Source organism: Vipera ursinii (genome assembly GCF_947247035.1).
Source record: "Vipera ursinii genome assembly, chromosome: 8".
Lineage (NCBI taxonomy): Eukaryota > Metazoa > Chordata > Lepidosauria > Squamata > Viperidae > Vipera > Vipera ursinii.
The window spans coordinates 25161954-25175436 of NC_139519.1; the positions used below are offsets into that span (position 1 = coordinate 25161954).

Genomic DNA, 13483 nt, shown 5'->3' on the forward strand with positions numbered 1-13483 from the left:
CTTCAGTGTGCCCTGATCTTACCTGTCTTATAGCAATATAGTAAATAGACACATTCTCCGCTTTGTGTCTAGGCTAGCTTTTCCAAATCTGCTAGCAATGACCACAATTCTTATAACTTTAGGGAGCCCACACATGTAGAAGGAGCAGGTGGGAAAGACCTGGGAAGTGTAGAAAGATCAAAAATAATCAGCCTTTCTGGCTTGGGCCTAAAAACCAGACTGTTGCTATACACAGCAGTCCTGACGTGGGGGCGGGCATTACTGGGCCCCTCAAATCCGATCTGTATCTTGTACAGGCATCCAAACGAAAGCCTCCAGGCTCTGCTCCAGTCCCTCTAGCAAAGGGGGACCCGGCACCTGCCTGCCTCACTGAATCTTAAATAGGTGGTTTTGTGTCCTGGTCTCTGGAAGGATGGGGCAGAGGTTGGAGGCTTCCTCTGGGAGGCATCTCTTTGGGTAATTAAAGGGGGCTTTTATATCCCCCTTCTGTCTTTTCCCCAAGGTTCAGCACCCTGCTCAATTTCTAAGAATAAGACAGTATCCAAGTGCTGCAAGCGAGCCATGTAGCCCCATCCATTGGATTTCGCTTCTCTGTGCTCTTAATTCTGCATTTGGCTCAGTTTCTTGGTTAATTTCAGCCCATCGATCTAACTTCCTTTCCCCAAAGGATCCATTCCACTCCGCAATCAGAAGCCCTCTTGGCTCTGCCAACGAACTCTTAGAAAAAAAGACCCACCAAGGCACCTGATATTCCCTGAGACCTGACCGATATTTGAGGTCCACTTTGAACCCCACCCCCCACCATCCCCAATCTGAAGGGGGAGGCAGCTAAATGACGCTGGCTCTCCCCGAGGGAAGCTGAGGAAACTCCTCAGCCTTGTAGGGTTTTGAAAAGGCGCCTCTGCTCGGAGTGCAGGCCGTCTTCCTCCCCCAAGTGCAACCTCATGTCCTGCTCAGCGAGAGGAAGCTATCCCTTTCTTGGCAAGGAGGCAGCCCTCTCTGGAAATACGGCCCCTTTCTGACACGTAACCGAGAAGCCCTTGTTTACAGCTCAAGAGTGTGACAATAAAGCCTCCCATCGGGTCACAGTGACCCAAAGCCGCCTATTTTTGTTCCTCTCCATTCTGCGTTTTGATGTCACCCTCTGAGCCCTGGCACAGACGCCAATCCTCTTGGCAGCCCCTGACAGGTCATCCCAAAGTTTCCAATCAAAACATACTTCATGCCTCTTTGCAAGTCCCTCCCTGCCCAAGGTCCTCGGAGACATTGGCAGCCGACTCCCTGACTTTAGTTCCAGGAGGGTCCCTGGGAGAGACGCTTCCTAGAGGGAAGCATGATACAAACAGGTGGGGGGGGGGTCTTCTTTTGCCACGGGACAGGAGAGGTGCAGAACGTCCACTCTTCCCTCTGCCTGGCAGCTTTAATGCACCTGCCACAGGTGATCTTTCGGTCTGGGGCAAACTCCAGGGACATCACATATGACCAACATCACTGCATTAATTATATAATTTCTTGTAGGAAGGGCCACAATGCATGTTGCTGCCTGTTGGCAAACATATGTGCAGAGGCATTGGAGGGGTATCGGAAAAAAATGTCACAATGATGTGGAAAAATAGTGCGGAAAAGCCAGGCACAGGAGAGCATCCAACATCTTATGCTTCAGCTCGCAAATGTAAATATTCCATCCTTTATGACCTGTGTTGCTTGCCCTAATGCAGTCCAGGAGACAGCTTGGGGAATTCCCTCGTGGTCCCAGAAGCTGAGTTCATGCGCCATGCAAAGTTTCCACTTGTTTAATCAGAGGTTAATGTGAAAACTACCACTGGCTAGTTCCTACCAGCACTAAGCTGCATATTTAGGTTTACATCTCGCAGTGTATGGAGCCACATAACCCTCTAAGCCATGCTGGCTCAGGAATTCTGGGCGTTGGAAGTCCACAAGTCATAAAAGAGCCATGATTCCCCAATCCTACTGTAAGCCAACATCATGATCCCCCATGATCTAATCTAAGTGTGACAGTAGGTGACATGGGTGCTCCCCATAGATCTAGTGGAGCTGATAAAATGTTTGAACAGATCATTTGATACTAGAATGGATCAGTTGGATGAAATCAGTGGCTATAAGGTCAGGATTTGCCTCTCACCTTCCCCTTGATTCCCTAATGGTGGTTGATAACTTAACACAGGATGCCCAATTTCATTTCCCTGAGCACCCTTTCCTAAAGTCTCACTCAAAAAATCTGGAGAGGGTATCTCCCCTCCTTTCCTGCTTTTGAGTAGTAGAAATTCTCCATGGTTGCTTTCTCTTCCAGGTTCTCAGTTTAGCTGGCAGGCCTTGAGTTGCCTGAGTATTAAAAGGCAAGATGTCTTTATAATGGAATAAGTGGATCCTCTCTTTATGTTTTGGAAACAACTGACCCCTCCTGGGATGCAGCCATACCAACTGGAGATCAGAGTTGTTGAAAACTTCTAGAAGGATGTCAGTTGCTATGTCTCTCCTGGAGGGATCAGAGTCTCACAGACTCTGGGATCTACATGATGGTAAGCATCAGCCCAGCACCTCAGCTGCCCTCTGGGACACCCAGTTCAAAGCATATCTTGTTTCATACTGTATGTAGTGACAACTTAATGACTTCTCCTTGCTATGGAGCAATCACCCCTGCCTTCTGGTGGGAACCTCTGCTGATCAGGCACATCACATTTCAGGTGAACCCAATTAAAACAGGCACTGATCAAATCAGAAATGGGGCAACCACCGTTGAACAATAGCTGTTGAGCAACGTGGTGATTGGCAGGGTTCATACCCCTCCTCACCTCGCCCTGCCTCTCCAAAGTGGGGCCAAGCAGCCTCGCCCAATTGGAAAACTATTGATGATTTACCAGAGATGACTGTTGCAATGTCTCACACAACACCCACACTGGTTTTGCTAGTGGTGGAACCAGTCCAGGAAGTTAACTTTTCCAACAGGGGTTTCTAGATCGGGGAGGGGAACAATGGCCCCTTTACGACTTGTGGACTTCAACTCCCAGAATTCCTGAGCCACCTGGCTCAGGAATTCTGGGAGTTGAAGTCCACAAGTCGTAAAGGGGCCATCATTCCCCACTCCTGCCCTAGATGTAGTTGCTTTACATTCAGTAGGCCTACCTGTTTCTATTCATAGACAGCATAACTGAACAAGATCAGCTTTCCCAACTGGTGTCTGCTACGTGGTTATCAAACTTGGACAATCTGGGACCTTTAGTCCGGGTGCCTCTGGAGCCACCCTGAATGCAGATCTTCCACAGTTCCTCTCCTGGCCAAGCTCACACCATAAAACATGGAGGAGAAACTGGGCAGGAGAGAACTAGACTTCCTCTCCAATGTTAAGAACTCTTGTTGCCTTCCATGTCAACATCAGCAACACCCACAGAACATCCTAGTGAAAAGTTGGTCTATCAGTCAATTTTATTGACACCACCAGTTCAAGAAAAAGGCCCAGATTAGGAAGAAGTGCCACCAAACCATCTCCAAGGAGATACTCTCTCCAGAGGCAGAGGAACCCCAAAGGAGACTTACCAGTGTGGGTCTGCCTGTGACTTTCCAGGGCATCTTCTTTAGAGAATTGTGCACCACAATGATCACAGAGAAAGGCTTTGGCACCTGCTATAAGGAAAGAGAAAGAGAGAGGGGGAAAAATACATTAATATCAAGAAGTCCCGACAAATCATTATAGCGGTCACTAAACTGATTCTGAGTCACTGAATTGTGACCACAAACTGAGAGATCCCAAAATAGAGTGGGGTCTATGATCTTCACTCAAATATACACGTTTCCCCTTTCAAGGCATATCACACTCTTATTCCATCAATATTTGGGGACATTATTTGCTCAAACATCACAAATATCAAATATACAGTCGAGAGGAAACTGTGCATAGAGTTGATAAGAGATCTGAATGGTTCCCTGGTATCTAATAATGTTCTTATTTCTGTACTTTTTCATTTCCGTGGGTTATGGAGATTTGCAAGATTGATTCTTTTTAGCTAGTCCAGTATTAAAACCACATTTAAAAATTATTCAGCAGTTGAGGCTGTGCTTAGAGCAGTGCTACACTATCGCCACCAATCTAATTCTGAATCATGCTACAAACAAGCTCTGATTTACATGTTTTTGTGGCATTTTATTGGGGTTTTGGAATAAATGAAACTCTGAAGAAATAAGCCATATACCGAAGCGGTAGAGATATCTATAGATAGCGATGGATGTATAGAAAGATAGGAAGAAAGAAAGTTGATAGGAAGATGGAGAGAGAGAGAGAGAGAGAGGTAGAAAGATAGAAATAGAATATCTATATATTACAGATGCTGGGAGTGAATTAGATGATTTTACTTTCAGCAGATTTCAGACTGGACAACTGTTAGCAGGAACAAAGTTCTGATCATCTTCCCTGAAAACAGTCCCTCCTAGATTTTGACAATACATGATGCAATTGCATGATCATTTCAAGAAGGGCTGGGAAAGACGCCACCCTTGCACGAAGAGTCGCTTGGAACATCTGGAGAGGTTCTATGAATAAGAAAAGGAACAGAGAGGCTCCCCAGCTGCCTTATACATCTTGAAAGTGCATCTGACCTCTCCTTCTCCTAAGCAAGGCAGCACATCTTTTCTCCAGAGCTTTTAGTTTTTTTTAAAAAAAAAAGTAAGAGAAAAGATACAGGATTGGAACTCTGCTCTCCACCACAGGGAGGTAAATGGTGCTGATGTGAAGGGTCCATTCAGTCCTTTTTCCTCCGCTCTGAAATAACTGCTGGTCTCCAGTCCTTGAAAGGGCCCTCAGGCTAGCAACAGCTGAGGCAGGAGAGGTGGAACCTCTTGCGCTCCTAAGAGCAGCTTCTGACCAGACCATCCACAGTGCAGCAAGGAGGACCTGGCATTTGTCCTGCACTTCGCTTCGTGGCGATGATGGTTCCAGAAGCAGCCAAGGACACAATAGCTGAATCCTCAGGAGATCATTCGATCCTTTATATCACACGGAGCCGGCAGTGCTACTCTTAGCTGCTTTCCTACAGTGAGCTAAACTCAGGGACTGAGGAATCCAGAAGATCCATGGCTGCTACAGATAGGCTCAGATGCCTTTCAAGAAAAGAAAGAGAGCTGAGAGAGCAGAAAAAGTTCAACTGGACTGGAGCGCTGGAGAACTTTGTTGGCTGCAGAGGCCAATTCCACCGTCCAAGCTTTGTGATGGGAGGAGGAGCCACCAATGCACAACACAGGGGTGAGAATCCACACGTAGAAGAACTGAACCCAAACCGAGGCTTGCTTGCTCCGAGGAAGTTCATCCTGTACTTGAGAATGGCCTCAGCAGAGCATCTCCAGGCCCTTGTGATGTGGAGGACACGTGCTCATAAATCTCTTTAAGTCCGGGAAGAAAGCAGGCAAGCAACCCAACTGGATGTCTGTGGAGATACTCGGTCATCCGGGTCACAGTTATCCCAAAGATGCTTTTTCACGAGGCAGCTGGACTTTCTTGTTTTTCTTCAAAACATCTTCAAAGATCTTTTGCTTCTCACCCAAGAAGCTTCTACAGCTCCATCCAGTGAGAGCCGAAGAAGCTTCTTGGATGAGAAGTGAAAGGTCTTCAAGGAAAAAGCAAGAAAGTCCAGTTGCCTCGTGAAAAAGCATCTTTGGGATAACCCAGCTGGATGAAGGCACAGAAGGAAGATGCCAGGCGTAAAAAGAAACCCAAAGGCAACGCCAGGGGAAAGTGCTTAGGGCCCCAAAGGGCGGGGTTAGCCTGAGGTTTCCAGTCTGCTCCATGAGAGGGGAAGAGAGCCGGCATCCTGGTCAAGGGCCCAAAAGCCCCCCCCCCCCGTCTGTGGAGCTCCTGGCTGGGGAAAGCTGGCTGAATCGACGGATAGGATCCAGCAAAGTAGAGATGGGATTATCTGGGCCCTGAGAGTTTCAGTGTGGACACAAAGTATTCTCTTTTGCAAAAAAAGGTAATAAAAAACAAACACAGCATTTCCAGCGAGAATTAAGAGGGTCCAACATCCTGATTATGTCAAGAGTGGTAAGCAGCCTTGTTTTTCCGTGCTTTCTAACACTCTCCTAATGATCACAACACCCCGTCAGCACACAAAAGGCTCGAGACAACAGCGATGACACTATCAGATAAGAACGACACACCAGACCGAAAGATAATTTCCACAACTATCGTTAAGGTGTGGTATTTGTGGGATTTCTTAGAAAATGCACACCAAGGCAGCAGGCAATTGTTGACTGGCAGGGCTCCTGTTATAAGAAGGGAAATGAGCCCAGGGCTCCTGTCTGCACAGCCCGCGAGTAACTGGCAGATTAAAATGAAGCCCCTTAGAGAGACTCGGCCACAGTGGCGAACGCAAGGGCTGGACCCGGAAGTTTTGATTCACCACTTCTAAGGAGACTGAGGGACAGCCTGGTCACCTGGGCAGAGGAAAGAAAGAAAGAAAGAAAGAAAGAAAGAAAGAAAGAAAGAAAGAAAGAAAGAAAGAAAGAAAGAAAGAAAGAAAGAAAGAAATTTCTAGAATGAAAATGTGGGGGCAATTTCATCTTTAAGGAAGAGAGGGTCTCCTAGAAGAACTCCAAGTTTGAGAAAGTGGGTGATTTCTCCCAGCCAAGATGTGGAGCAGCAACAGGCCCACCACTCTGAGTCCACCTTTTCTCCCCCCCCCCAGAACAGACCCCCAGTCCCAGGGCGGCTCTTCCAGAAAACTACTGCCCCGTTGAACTAGATCAGCCTCCCACACCCGCCATGCCATGCTCTCATCTCTTCCGGCCAGCCATGCCACAGGTTGGCCAAAGCTATTCTAGAAGACATGGTTTCCCTGTGTCTTCAAGCAGGCACCAAGAAACATAATCCAACGGCCAGAGTAGAGTGGATGGGGATGAGCCCATGACACTGCTTGGTTCACTATGGAGAAGTTGCAGGTTGTGTTTTGTGTGTGTGTGTGTGTGTGTTCCTCAGTGCTTTCCAAAGGCTGTCCATGTGAGGCCTCTGCTGAAGACCTTGCAGCAGACTTAGGACATCTGAAAACCTTCCAAGCTTCTCGCCATGTAATCCGTGGCTGGACCAAGCGGGGCCAAAACCTCCTTCCAGCCCTGATGGACGGCCTTCCCTTAGCCCTCCACGCCTCTGCCTTCCCACCCCAGCGACCCTCCCAGGCGCCCCTCACGGCCCTCCGAACCCCGGCCCTCCGAACCCCGACCGCACCAGGGTGAACCCCTAGAAGGGAGGAAATAAACAGATGCCCCACACCCCCCTCCCCTCTGGAGAATAATTCCCCTGCCTTTAAATTGCCTCAGTAACGGCTGGCTCAGAGGCAGAAAAATTTGGCAGCAGTGAAATTAAAAGTGATAAATTTTCTCGCCAAGCTTTGATCGATAATAAAGGCCTCATCTGTTAATCAATAAGACAGTCTGCCTGTTTACTGTGCGTAAGCCGTTCCCGGCTGCTTTGGGGGGGGGGGAACGGGGTGGGTGGATGGATGTCAAGTTTGCATTCAAAACAACTCAAGTGTACCTAAGCCAAATGGCCGGGCCCTCAAAAAAAAGCAGGATCCAGGGGGCTGGGGGAGTGGGGTGGGGGGAAGGCAGGGCCCTGACATCACAGGCGGGGTGGGGGGAGGAGAAAGCAGGGTAGGGCTAGAGAAGCTCCTGCTGGGGAAAGAGACAGGAGCTGGTTTGCAAAATTAGGGCCCTGTGAGGCAGCACAGACGGGCCGCAGGGCTGTCTATTCGACAAGCAAGAAGAGAGGAAGGGAACGGGGTGTCCAATCCAAACGGGCTCCTGGCTCTCCCCCTGCACCCTCAGCCAGCCCCGTGGCTTAAATAATAAACACGGCTTCATCACCTTCCTAATTAGAAAGGTCAGCTCTACTTGAGAAACCGGAGCTGCCTGCCACACCTTCAGGAGACGTTTTGTTCCAGAATCTGGTCACAAAAGGGCAGCTCTCAGTGCCAGGGTGGGGGGCAAGGATCAGAAGGTTTCTCTTGACCCACTGGCAATCTCTTCAGACCCTGCAGCTCCGCTTTGCCACTGGGCGGCTGCCAGCAACTCAGGCAGAAGAGGAAGCAACTCTGCACGTGGGCAGGGGCGAGGAAGGAGTGGGGCTTGCGAACTGAACTCTGGTCTGGTCTGAAAGCAGCTTCCATAAAAGAGGGTGTTTGCTTGACCGGGCACTCTTCAGCCCCTCAGGGGCCCCTGGGCAATTGGGGGAGAGTCAAGGGCCAAGGTATGTGTGTGTTTCTGATGGTGCGCATGTGCACGGGAGGGTTGTGTAGCAACAGTTTCCATCTGGGCCTCCTTCCCCAGCCTTTCTGATGGACAGATAAGGGTGGAATCCAAAATTATGCTGTGCCAGCTTCCATTATTTCAGTGATGGGTTTGGGGGTTAAGCCCAATGCAAAACATTTTATTTACTCTGTGGGTAGATCTGGTATATCCTGGGTTTCTGTTCAAGGAAACACTTGAAGTGACCAGCAACGTTAAACTCCAAAACAGAATAACGAAGTTGGAAGGGACCATCGAGGTCTTCTAGTCCAACCTGCTGCTCAGGCAGGAAACCCTGTACCATTTCAGACAAATCATTGGACAACCATTTGTTTGAAATGCTATAGGGTCTCCTGCGTGAGTAGAGGGTTGGACTACAAGACCTCCAAGGTCCCGTCCAACTCTGTTATTCTGTTATAAAAGATAAAATCAATTAAGCGTGATCACGGACAACTGGTGCAAATCCAGTATCCATGCTAAGCAACCACTGGCAGCCAAACTGGTCCTTGAAAGTCAAGGGCAGCTTGGGATTCCTGTGTGCCCATCAAGACTTACTCTTATGTAAACATACATAGTACTAAAGGTAGCCAGTTATTCAGAGATGGCTCTAAAATGCTAAACAGGGAAGTAAATATTAAAGAAAAAGTTCCTGATTTGCATTCATGCTGCTTGTCCTGTGTAGGAATCACCGGTATTTTAGATATCTGGGGAGAGTGTGGGAAAGCTTCAGGCTCAAGTGAAGTCTACCAGCCTCTTTTAATGCCCACTTCACAAAACCAAGAACAAGCAACAATGGTCCAAGAGTTTAGAAATGTCCTAGACAAACTTGTCCACTATCCAGAAGGAAGGAGAAAGGAACAAGAAAGGAGAGAAGACACAAAAAAGGAGGCGACGACACGAGGCTTGGAGAATCCCAGACTGAGAGGTTCGTCTTCGCCACGTGGGATGCACTTCCAAGAGGCAACTGGACTTTCTTGGTTATTTTCCTTGAAAACATGTCACTTCTCAGGCAAGAAGCTTCTTCAGTTCAGAACTTCTGAAGAACTGAAGAAGCTTCTTGGATGAGAAGAGAAACATTTTCAAGGGGGGGATCCCAAGAAAGTCCAGCAGCCTTTTGGAAAAAGCACCTTTGGGACAACCATGACCCAGATGATGGAGAGCCTCCCTAGACACGTGAAAGGCCAGAGCGCAGAGCTCTCCAGCTCAACTCCCCAACATCCACATTTCGCCATCATCCAGTCCTGGAGGCTTTCAAGACTCAACCCAACCCAGCCGGGACTTCCAAATAAACATCTTGAATGTTCCCTGGAGATATGCAGGCTAGATTGCATAAGGGAAGTACAGCGCGTACCCAGAGAGCTGACCCACAAAACACAGCGAGAGAACAATGAGTGCAGGCCGGGGCATCTTACGGCAGCCCATACAGTCTTATTTACAGTACTCCTTATCAGCCAGGGAACAGCGCCCGAAGCGGCCTGCCAGTTTCCAAAGGCCAGGACTGGCTGTTCTTTCGCTCGCTCGCTCACTCAAGTAGATGTGTACTGGAAGCAGAGACTGCTGCCTGCCCTCCAGCACACACACAAACACACACACACCCTCCTGCCCCCCCCCTTGCTAAATCAAATCAGGAAAACAAAAAGTGAGACGGGGCAGAAATCTTGCAATCTGCACAGCCAGGCATAAAAGGACCAGGGAAGCGTGTGTGTTTGTGTGTGCTTATGTGTGTTTGTATACACACACACACACACACACACACACACACACACACACAGAGGCAGAGGAAAAGAGGAGCCAGGGAACACAGCGGCTGCATATGCAAATAGTTCAAGGTTAATTTTACTATGTGAGTCACCAGGAAAATGTCAGCCAGCCTCAGCGCTCATCATGACTCCAGGGTTTCAGAAAAACAAGGAGAGAGATTTATTAAAAGCCCAGAACATTCAGGACAGAACACTCAAAAGTCATACATCAAGGAGGGGTAGCTGGATTCAACCTCCCCCCCCTCCCACCATCATAACAAAGCCCAGGTCAGCTTTCACAGAAACAGGACTTTTAAAAACAGAAATAAACCCGGCCCCACTTTGGGGAAGCTGCAGTCAGCGAAAGGAAAAGACAAAAGGAAGTATTTTTAGCAAGCTGCCCATGGTGGCAGCCGACTTCCTGATGGCTGACCCTGGAAGGACGGGACCCAAGAATGAGCTGCCAAGAAGCTGCCATGTGTTGGAGGAGCTGGATCAGCCTGGGCACCAGATCCTGAGCAGATCCTCCCCTTCAACAAGGTTGGCAAAAACAAGTGATTTTTCCATACCATGAGGATTCTACAGAAAGCCTGGCTTTCCGGAAAAAGACCACATTCTCAAGTTGTCCCACCTGCTGCCCCTTTACCTTTGCCATGTGTGATGGGGCGGGGGGGGCACACCTTTTGAACTCTTCCGTAAAAAGGTTCACAGCTGTCTGTTTGCATTTCCAAGAGTATCCCTCTCGCCCAGGAAGGTCAGTGCTGGCAGAAGGGAATGTTTGTGGAAATGAGGGGTCCTTGGTGCTCTCTCACCTTGGTGGCTTTCTTGCAGGCATTTGGTTACCTGGCTAGGTAACATCATCAGTGGGAATGGGCTGTGGGGGAGGAGGAGGAGGAGGAGGAGGACTCTGGGGTCCTTGGTGCTCTCTGAGCTTGGCTGTTTTCTTGCAGACGTTTTATAACCCAACTAGGTAGCATCATCAGGGCTAGAAAGGAGCAGAGTTTGTTCTTTATTTATATGCAGTGGCTTATATACTATCAGTGCTGGTGGGACTGTTCTTGGTTCTTCATTAATTAGGTGGCTTACTATTTGATTGTTCGTCTGCATGTTGGTAGAACCAGTTCAGTCATTCAAGAAATTCCACCTAGGACAGAAAACTGGGATTGACGTATAGTGTAACATCTCTGGGGTGATAGCATCCATTTTTCTCCACCTGAAAATGGTCCCCATCCGTTGGAGGGAGGCCATTCCGATTTCAGAACCCAGCACGATGGAGACCACACAACTCAACTGGACAAGGCCTTTCTGCTTTCCCCTGGGGTCAGCCAGCCAGAGGAGATGCAGAGGCTGAGGACCAGGGCAGGAAGCACGTTCCAGTTGGAGACCCAAATCCACAAAGCTCCATCTGCCAAATTTCCTAGGAAAAGGTTTGCACTTGGACTATCAGAAAACATTCTCTGGGCTGTTTTGCATTTGTTTAAAGGGGGAAAAACAGATTCCCTTCTATCCCTCCTGGGATTTGAGGCTGAAAAATGCAGAGGCAATTGATCAGCTGCTGCCTGTCTACATCAACTCCTTTGAATAAAAGCCAGCAGCAAGTCTTTTTAAGATGGGTTTATACCTTCTGCAAAACATTCAGTGGGCCGCAAAATATGGAAACCCAGCAGAGCTGTGTCTAGGCTCCCTTCTTCCTGCTCTCCAAACCCCAATTTTACTGGCTTGATGGAGGAGGCTGCCAGAACGTTGTACTTCTGATGTTAGGAAGTAGTAAAAATGTTCTAACTGGTTAAAAAGTGACACCTACCCAATTGCCTTTGGTGTGTGTAAGCCTTAACTGACACACACAGACACGGCTGGATGCAAAGATCCCTCTCGCCTCCAACCCTTTGATTTCTCCTTCTCTCTCTAACCGAAGTGTGACATTGTACAGTGCAACGGCTGATGTTCTGGAAAGGGAGATGCAAGAAGACACATCCAAACAACAGCCTGTGTGCACAAAGATACCCCTCCTTCTCTCATTTGTCTCTTCTTCATTTTAAGCGGTGCGAGAAATCTGAATGTGAAATCTGTTTTTACTACCTCCTTTCCAAAGCATTATTAAATGGCACCTGCCAGGTAAAAATGACATTCCAATTGCTGGTTGAGAAAGTGGAAAGATTTGGGTGGTTAGAGAGGAAGTGAAAAAAAACGGGCAACGCTGATGCAGGCAGGGCCAGTGATTAACTTTCGTGCATGAGGAAGAGATGGGATCAACCTGCTGAGCAGAATTGCTACCTCAACTTATTTATTTATTTGTAACAGAGGAGTTGAGAGCATGACTAAAATATGTGGAAGACCCTGCCAGGAGCAAGAGGCAACCACGTGCGTCAAGCACATTCTCTTTTCCATGAAGACTAGCTCCGTGATTTAAAAACCAAAATACTCTGTCTAGTATTCCCCTTTTTAACCAAGTCAATCCACTGTTATCAGGAATATCAACAAGGAACATCTGTTTAAACACTAAAGGGCCCTTGACGCTTTCCTTTCCTTTGCCTAGGTGTACAAATGCCACCAATAAACCTGTTGTCTCTTCCAGAGGGCCAGATAAATGATGGCCTATTAACTTTATAAACCTACTAATTCAATCATCTGCCCGTCCCTAGCATTTTATGAGGTAGAAGAGAGAAAAGGAGAGGGAGAGGAGCAAATGAGGAGAAACAGAGACCTGGAGGAAGAGCTCCCAATGTTGACAGGATTGGAGAATTCAGTTCTTTCCAGTTTGGTAAAAACAGGAGAATTTGAACCAGGGACTAAGGACTGTATTTGTCCATAATTCATGCTCTGGGACTCCCACAAGGGTACCGGTTCTCATGCATCACAAGACCCTTTCTCTTTAGCCCTAGCACAGTATCTCCACGAAGAAAGGACTTGGCTAGTCCTTTCTTTATGGGTGGTGGCAAACCAGATGTCTGATGTTTCCTGGCTTGGCCTGAGATATTCTGACCTCCTTCATAACTTTCAACTTTACTCATCCCAAATCTCCTGAGGTCATTGACTAGAGCAAGGAGAAGCTTCAACTCTCACGGGCTGAGGGAGACAGACAGCACCTCAAGGCCATTCCTCCTTCTTTAAGCAAATGAGCCCTCTTGCTCTCCCTCCCCTCCCTCTCTTTTTTGCAAGAAATAGATTGCCAAAGGCAAGATATGATCACATTTCCATACCAGTGATAATAGCATAAATGTGTTTTCTGAACATTTTTTAAAAGGAGGTAAGTTGGACAAGGTACCGGTCAGTTTGTGAATCTGGGCCTTTCAATTTCCGCTCCAGTATGGGCATAGAGTCGGGTCCTCATCTACTGGAATGACTGGAATTGTTTTGTGAATGTGTGTCCAGGTTGAGAAAGATCCCATCCTGCTCTCCACATTAAATTGAGTAATCATCTGAAAAGGTCCTCTCACAAGCAAACTTCTGTCGTATGC

At 47.9% G+C, this 13483-nt stretch overlaps 1 protein-coding gene across 3 annotated transcripts in view; it reads right to left on the reverse strand.

Moving 5' to 3' along the window:
* The window catches only part of ZBTB16 (zinc finger and BTB domain containing 16), a 116232-nt gene that overhangs the window by 38900 nt on the left and 63849 nt on the right, over positions 1-13483 (reverse strand). For 2 of the 3 annotated variants that reach the window (XM_083368389.1, XM_083368390.1), the window contains one exon: positions 3556-3642. In XM_083368389.1, coding sequence (XP_083224515.1) covers positions 3556-3642 — 87 coding nt within the window. The remainder of the gene's footprint in view (positions 1-3555; positions 3643-13483) is intronic. The other variant, XM_083368391.1, reaches the window with a different exon arrangement.